Source organism: Pollicipes pollicipes, unplaced genomic scaffold (genome assembly GCF_011947565.3).
Source record: "Pollicipes pollicipes isolate AB1234 unplaced genomic scaffold, Ppol_2.1 Scaffold_4740;HRSCAF=5597_pilon_pilon_pilon, whole genome shotgun sequence".
Lineage (NCBI taxonomy): Eukaryota > Metazoa > Arthropoda > Thecostraca > Pollicipedomorpha > Pollicipedidae > Pollicipes > Pollicipes pollicipes.
The window spans coordinates 43,203,989-43,212,619 of NW_023596545.1; the positions used below are offsets into that span (position 1 = coordinate 43,203,989).

At 58.2% G+C, this 8,631-nt stretch overlaps 1 protein-coding gene across 1 annotated transcript in view; it reads right to left on the reverse strand.

The window, feature by feature from the left end:
- Positions 1-491: 491 nt before the first annotated feature.
- The window catches only part of LOC119098420 (actin-related protein 3-like), a 17,377-nt gene continuing 9,237 nt past the window's right edge, over positions 492-8,631 (reverse strand). The window contains 11 exon segments of the mRNA XM_037221336.1: positions 492-901; positions 1,379-1,462; positions 2,357-2,440; positions 2,442-2,513; positions 2,515-2,577; positions 3,209-3,377; positions 5,280-5,346; positions 5,349-5,427; positions 5,723-5,880; positions 6,692-6,848; positions 7,239-7,455. Coding sequence (XP_037077231.1) covers positions 806-901; positions 1,379-1,462; positions 2,357-2,440; positions 2,442-2,513; positions 2,515-2,577; positions 3,209-3,377; positions 5,280-5,346; positions 5,349-5,427; positions 5,723-5,880; positions 6,692-6,848; positions 7,239-7,455 — 1,246 coding nt within the window. The 3' untranslated portion in view covers positions 492-805.

The following is an 8,631-nucleotide window of genomic DNA, read 5'->3' on the forward strand; positions in this document are numbered from 1 at the left end:
TTGAGAAATAGGAGAAAAGAAACAGAAGGAAATAACCAGGCCAATAAATAGGAGCACTTCGGCCAAGTAAATCCCAGCCGAAGCTGTTGCACTGCGGAAATACGCTGAACTCTAGACGCAGACTCCCAGAAAACTCCATGAATTTAATTACAAAAGCGTTAGCCACGTTAGAGGCCGGGTACAAAACCAGCATCACCCTGACATCCTGGACCTGAAACCTCAGAATCACCCAGCCCCGGCCATCGTAGATTACGACAAATCCCTTTCAACAGCCGGAAAACTAATCTAATGTGCTTCTTATACCCCGAACGTCAAACTCCTGGCTGCGCTCAAGTGAGTGTGGATGATGATGATTTGGGGTTTTAGGGCGCATCGACCGCTGAAGGTCATGCAGCGCCCATCAAGTGAGTGTGGAAACGTCCACAACATTCCCACCTCATCTTAAACGCTTCGACAGCCCGGTCATACAGCGTAACCCGCACACAACTGGCAATACAGGGATAATGTATTCATTTAAATATTCAAATCACACGCGGGCGGCTGATATCCAAATTAACAACGAAGCACTGATTTGGCCCGCACTTCTCACACCGCTGCTACACGCGACGCGCGCAGTCCGCCAGCTCCCCGTCTTTGCCGCGGCCACACCCCGCCCGGCGCGGAACCGAGATGGAATGGCGTCTCACGCGCGCGACAGAGAACCGCTACAAATCGTAAGAAAAGGAATTCGCGTGTGAGCTTATCATGGCGCGCGGCGGCGCCGGTCTCTCCTCAGCAGAGGTGCTGGTCTCGCGAGCGGCCCAGCTCACGACATGGTGCCGAACACCGGGTTGTGCCGGCAGATGCTGGGTCCGTACTCCTCGTACTGCGCCTTGGTGTGGCACACCTGGTAGAACTCCGGCTGCGGACGGGCCGGCGCCGGTCAGCGACAGGTCAACACAGACCGCCGACTGCGTCAGCGGAAACAAGCTGTCCGGGGAACCCACCGCGGCTCCCACAACCCTGACGCCAGTGGCCGGACAAACCACCGTGCTAGCTAGCCGCCAAATCCAATGCAATTTCAAGCGATGAGGCTTAAAGGTGCGATGCAAGACGCGACAGCGATCACATTTTGCCCTGACATTTCGACTCAAGAACCTCTAAAAGTCGCACAACCCGAGAAGGCAACTCACCACCTTCTCCCCATCAGATCACTCGCTTCAAGCGTGTAATGAATTTCGCAAAATACTCCGGCTCACTGGCGCAACACACAACATCCAACACCACAAACACTAATTAATGTGTGCGTCCAGCGCCACCTAGCCGACCATCGGCGGCCTGGGGCGGTGGCGCCCCAGGGCGGACGCCAGGGCCCAGTGCCGGCGGCGACAGGACCCACCGTTGAGGCAAGCATGCTGCCGCCGAACCAGACGGCGTAGCGCTGCATGTGGTGCGAGATCACCTGCACGTCCATCGGCTTCGGCTGTAACAGCGACCGCCGCGGTCAGTCAGCGCCGGCTCACGCTGCCAGCGACGGCGCAGGCCTCCGCTCGGCAGGAGCGAAGGCGGCACGCGTCGATCCAGAATGCATTTCGGGTCGTAGCTGCATCAGTTCACTGACGTCATGTGCCGCCGCGCTGACGGTGCTCAAACCCTCACTGCACCCGGCCCTGCTCACGCCCCAGTAACATCGACGCGTCCCTGCCCACACCCCACTGACAGCGACGCGTCCCTGCCCACACCCCACTGACATTGACAAGTCCCTGCCCACACCCCACTGACATCGACGCGTCCCTGTCCACACCCCAATGACACCAACGCGTCCCTGCCCACACCCCACTGACATTGACAAGTCCCTGCCCACACCCCACTGGCAGCGACGCGTCCCTGCCCACACCCCACTGACATTGACAAGTCCCTGCCCAAACCCCACTGACATTAACAAGTCCCTGCCCACACCCCACTGGCAGCGACGCGTCCCTGCCCACACCCCACTGGCATTGACGCGTCCCTGCCCACACCCCACTGACATTGACGCGTCCCTGCCCACACCCCACTGACATCGAAGAGTCCCTGCCCACACCCCACTGACAGCGACGCGTTCCTGCCCACACCCCAATGACAGCGACACGTCCTTGCCCACAACCCACTGACATCGACGCGTCCCTGTCCACACCCCAATGACATCGACGCGTCCCTGCCCACACCCCACTGACAGCGACGCGCCCCCGCCCACATCCCAATGACATCGACGCGTCCCTGCCCACACCCCACTGACAGCGACGCGCCCCCGCCCACATCCCACTGACAGCGACGCATCCCCGCCCACACCCGACTGCCTGTACCCGCCCGCCCCGCTGCAGCGGCGGCCACTGACCGTGATGCGTCCCTGGCTGAGCGCCTCGCTGCGCTTGAGGCGTACGTCCACCTGGCGCTTCACGTCACGCTGCAGGCGGCGGGCTGAAGTCGCGGAACATGGTGCTGCCGCCCGAGAGCACGATGTTCTTGTACAGCGGCCGGCGCACGTCAATCGGGGCAGCTCTGGATCACGTTGTCCACGATCTCCGAGATCGGCGTGGTGAAGTCCGGGTTGGCGAACTGGCCGGCCGAGGCGAGACGGCGCGCGTGAGGTCGGACCGCGGCGCCGGAGCCACGCATGGAGCGCGCGCCGGACAGGGCACAGAGCACGCGCTGGACAGGGCACAGAGCACGCGCCGGACAGGGCACGGAGCACGCGCTGGACAGGGCACAGAGCACGCGCCGGACAGGGCACGGAGCACGCGCTGGACGGGGCACGGAGCGCGCGCTGAACAGGGCACAGAGCACGCGCTGGACAGGGCACAGAGCATGCGCTGAACAGGGCACAGAGCACGCGCTGGACAGAGCACGGAGCACGCGCTGAACAGGGCACAGAGCACGCGCTGAACAGGGCAGGTGACGCACGGCCGGCACGACAGGGCGTCGAGCTGGCCAGTCGGGCCTCGCGTATTGCGTGGGGCTGGGAGGTATTCATGTAATCCGGACACGCAAGTTCATCCAACCAGCAATAATACGAAATGCGTCCAAAGCGAACTCCACTCCACAACCAAACACGGGAGTGACTGCGCCACAGATGCGCCCACACCACACCTCGGCACCGGTGTCCGTCCGACCGGCTGGCTGGACTGCCGCGGGTTCCGACAGTGACGGCGCTCCCCTCCCCTCCCCCGCCGCCCGTCGCACAGCCTACCTCCGGGTGGAAGAAGATCTCGGGCCCCAGGAAGCGCTCGTAGCCGACGTCCACCTCGAACGGCTGCTTGGTCACCGAGTTGACGCCCTGGTACTGCCGGATCCACTTAGACGGGTCAGAGTCGTACTTGGCGAACTCTTTTGCAATGTCTGGACATATGTAGGAGTACCTGAAATAGGTTTGGAGGCTCACGCGCTGCTCACAGATCGGGTTTGACGGTGGTGCACTAACTGAACGTCCCACAGGAGCACTACTGCGAACATGGTAAAACATTCGCAACGAGCAACATTCTTCATTCACGGCACCTTCCTGCTAGGTAGTACAGATCATGAGAAAACAACAGCAGTCACGGACAGCCGCAGCCACAGCATGTCAACTGTACTAACTGTTTCAGACCGAAAATTACCGCAGCGACACGCGTTCAGTACGCAAGCAGCGTTTTGGGCGAACAGTGACCTCACAAGTTGGCGCGCCCTAAATCTCCAATCATCACCTACACGAGCAGCGTATCGTGCGGCCACATCAGCACCCCGCCGCGGCCGAGCGCACGCTGCCAGAGTCCAGCCGTAGTCGCAGTGGTACGTCTTCGATGGCGGCCAGCACCAGACAGTGAGCCAGGACCACCAAATACAAGCTCAGGTGAGCTCGCCGCTGGACCAATCGAAACGATCGCCGCGATGGTGGCCGTTTTAGATGGCCGCCCCGTCGGCTACTTCTTTCCCACGGATTCGCAGTAATGAGCCTCGAAAAACTTCTTGGAACCATACATATGACGGATAATGGCCTTCAAACACGATTTCCTACTGCTAAGTTGTTTGGCTCGTTGCCCATGTCAACACGCGATTTCGAATCGACGAGACAACTGCCATCAACGGCGTTTCACAATGATAACCCAGCACCGAGCAAGAACATCGTACATCTAGTTGGTGCACCAGGCCATCCCACTGCAGCATGCCGGCACTCGCGTGTGCTGGGACAGCTGGTCACGCTCCACTGTCGGGGCCTGTGTGCACGTGCGGCCGGCAGACGGCGGCCGCGGCCGCGGCGGTAGGACCGGGGCGGGCGCGCCCCGGTCCTGCCGCCGCGCCGTATCGGGGCCCTTCCTGCCCGGCCACACCACATCCGGCCCGCTCCGGGTGCTCAGGGAGGGCAGACCGCCTCACACCACACCGCTCCCGGTATCGGGCGGCACTGAACAGAGACGACCCGGCCGGCCGGCCACCTCTTAGAACGGCCACCGGTCCGCGGTACCGTCATGCAGCACGGCACCGCTGGCGGCGCTACAAAAGCAAGACCCTGACGGGTACAAAGAAGCTCTGGCTAATGATGCCCAGCTGAAGCCAATCTTCCAGTTACATACAATGAAGACGTACTCGGACAAATACAACAAATTCTGTACAAGTATAACTGAATGGCCAGCATGCAAATACATAGCTGTCTGAAGAAGCAGCCAGTATACCTGCAAACACTACAATGATCATATGCGACCACCTAAAAGGCAAGTTACCAATCAATATGCAGTGCTCAAAACACCAATTACTACAGCCAGAGTAGAACATGTCAATCAAGCATTACGTCACATGTTGTGGGCAGGACTGCCGCGTCCGTGTCGTTGCACAGGCACACCAAGAAGATTGAGAAACCCAAAGAAACTGAGCCTTGGCTGACCAACTAATCAGATCGCTAATACAACCACACAAAACTATACAACAATGAATGGTACTGCACTAGTGAGTCATAACACCCTGTCCTTAATCTGTCGATAAGCTAGCCACTGCAGCCACAGTTGGCACTACGTTCAGAGCCCGCCAGTTTGTTATGACACCCTGGTATTCATATGTCTTTCAGGGCACCGACAACTGTCACTACAATGGGCGCAAGTCGCATTTGGCATAATTACACTGCATCACCTTGAATCATGCACGGTTAAAACGGCATGTGAGCAGCATTTGATGACTCAGAACAGCACACGAGTTCAAAAGGCCCGCCCCGCACCACCCAAAACAGAAGCGCCGTCGCCCGCCTACGCGAGCCCGTCGCGCCCGGCCGCGGCGCCGCTGCGGTCGCTCACCTCTCCTTGATGGCCTTGGCCGTCTCGAGCGACTGCTCGGGCGGCACGCCCACCTCACGCTCGCGAGCAGCGACTGGATGAAGTAGGTGATGTTGCGGCCAGCGATCGGGATATGCTTGATGCAGCTGCCGATCACGTACCCCTCCGCCTGCGCCCGGGTCAAGGTCGGGTCAAGGTCGGGTCGAGTGGGCCACCGAGCCCCACCAAGCCACCCGAGCCAGCCACACCACCCACCAGTCGCCACAGCCCCAATCCGGCGGCACAGGGCCACCGATAACTACACAGCTCCCCTGAATAACTCGACCCCTATCACATGTACAGGTCCATCACGGCGGAGAGCACCAGTCACTGCCCGGAAGGCAACGCCGGACCACACCTATAGCTGATAGGCGATAGATGCCCATCGGCGCGTGGCAGTGGTCGAGCCGCGCCAACCGACTCACCACGGGGATGACGTGGGTGACGCCGTCGCCGCTGTCGATGACGGTGCCTGTCAGGGTGCGGTCGCCCACCTGCCGGCTCGTCCAGGAGGCGGCCAGCGCCAGCACCGCCTGCACCGCGATGTACAGGCCCGGCACGTTGAACGATTCGAACATGATCTCTGCCGGCGGCGGGCGGCAGTCAGGCGTGCGGACGGTCACGGCACGTGGCGGACGGTCATGGCACGCGGCAGACCGTCAGCACACCGGGCACGCCGGAAGGGCAGCGTGATTTCAAGACACATTGCCACTCTCAGGTCGGGTTGGGTTGGGTTTTGATCACGACAGATACAGTGCATTGCACGCATGATATTTCACGGCAGTAAGTTGACACCACGTGAATAATACACGGGTGTTGTTCTTATTTTTGTGTGCGTGCATATTGATGCCACTAGAATGCTTGCTGATCAAAAATGAGTGGGATCAGCCGGGCAAAACAGCTTTCTAATTTTACCTGATTGTTAGACCAATCGGTGCAATTTTACCTAACTGTTGGACCAATCAGAAAATCTTTGTTGGTTGGGGGATGCGCATCTGCCGTGTGCTCGCGGTTCTCGGGCGGGTTGGGGATACACACCTGCCATGTATTTGCGGTTCTCGGGCGGGCCGAGGAGGCGCACCTGCATGCGTACTCGCGGTTCTTGGGCAGGTCGGGGAGGCGCACCTGCCGTGTACTCGCGGTTCTCGGTGCGGGTTGGAGATGCACACCTACCGTGCACTCGCAGTTCTCGGGCGGGGCCGAGGAGACGCACCTACCGTGTACTCGCGCTCCAGGGTGGGTTGGGGGAGGCGCACCTGCCGTGTTCTCGCGGTTTTCGGGCGGGATGGGGGATGGGCACCTGCCATGTACTCGTGGTTCTCGGGCGGGCCGAAGAGGCGTACCTGCCGTGTACTCACGGTTCTCGGGCGGGTTGGGGGGGGGGGCGGGCGCACCTGCCGTGTACTCGCGGTTCTCGGGCGGGTTGAGCGGCGGCTCCGTCAGCAGGAAGTAATGGTCTTCCGGCTCGGCACGCAGGTACTTGAAGATGGACTGCTCCCAGAAGCGCTCCATCAGGTCCCAATCCTCGATGATGCCGTGGCGGACCGGGTACTGCCAGACGGACCCGCGCACAGGTCAATATCGGTGGGCAGGGTACGCAGCGCGGCGTATGCCAGAACAGCGGGGCAGCGGGGGCAGCCACCAGCACCAACAGCCACTCAACTGACCAACAGAAAAGGCCACAGATGCCTGCAAAAGCCACGTGTTGCGTTTACGATCACGAAACGCGAAATTGTTTCGCCTTTATAGGGAACACTTGGTGAAATAGCCCGAGCGCGACCGACCGGCCGTTCAGACGCGGCATCTGCGGCGGACGCCGAGATGGACGGACGGGTCCCATCTGGCCGAACCGACCCCGGCGCGCCCGGCGGCCCGGCGGCCCGGCGGCCCATCGGCGTCGGACCGCCGCCGCCGCCGCCGCTGACCCGCGTGGCGGCGCACCTTGACGGCGTAGCCGGTGGCGTCGAACGCCTCGTCGCCGATGAAGAAGTCGAGGTCCTCGACACCCTTGCCGAGCCGGCGCGCCGCCTGGTCGCCGATGCGCGCCGACTCGCGAATGGCGATCGCCGACGGCATGATGAACTGCGGCTCCTTGTTGCCGGCGAAGCCCAGCTTTGTGTACCTGCCGCAGACGACCGAAGCACGAGCCGTCACCGGCCTGACAGACGGACTGCACAGGGCCGGCACGGTGAACAGTTTCGTCGTCGTTCGTCCTCAATCTGGGGAATGGCTGTTTATGTGCAGAAAAATGCTCCACACATGTCTCTGTTGGCACGGAGTGGTACTCAGGGTGTATAAAAATATTAACAAACTTTTGTGACTGTTAGGGTCACATTGTATCTGGCTGTGAAAGCATTCAATGTTTCAAAATATGATGCATATCATGACTTTGAGGGCAGAGTCTTCTGAACATGGTGTATTGGAGGTCATTTACCCACAGTAACCAACTTTGGATGCACCCAAGGAATGAATCATAAGCAATCCTCATTATTATCATATTGCTTCACTGCCATTTAAATATGTTCTTACATAGAACTATAGAACAGCTGTCTGTGTCTGGTGCACACAGAGTGATCCCTGAACTGGATTGAAGAATGTGAATGAAGTCATATGCTCCAGGGAAATTCAGATGATCCCTAGAGAAAGCTTGATACACATGCTATTTTCACTCCTCCAGCACCAACTGCTGCTAGCTGACGGCTTTAACTAATGCCAGAGTAATCACTGCATGTTCTACTAGCCTCAACATCTATACAATATTGTGGCTCCCCTATGCTTCATGTAGAATTAAAGAAGTACAAATGCATGCCAATGTGATCAGTGTTCTCTTTACAAGAGGATTTCCAATCATTTGTAGCTGATATTTGGTTCTTCACGAGACAATTCTTGAACAATTTTGCTTACATAAAATATGAAAACCATTTGGTAATGGGCTTTACAATGCAATGTTGGAGCACAATTTTACCCCACAATGAATAACACATTATAAAAAAGAATCACTGATGTATCAAAGCACTTAGTCAATATGCTATCCTTAATACTATTTCAAATTCTGGATTTTCTGTAGGCTTATTGATCATTTTACCTATATAGGATCATTTCCAACTTGAAAGCCTCCAAGCTTTCAGTGCTTGTTGCAGACAAGTGTGTGTTGGCAGGCTGAGTGCCTCCTGCTGCATGCAGCCAGGTGGCTTGAGCAAGTCAAACTACTTGTAATAACTATATGCCAAGTGGACTTAAAACTATTGCCAATGTTGTGGATCTGACTGGAACTAACATTGACATGATTACACTATTCAACACAAGATAGGCTTCATGAAACATGTAGATGATC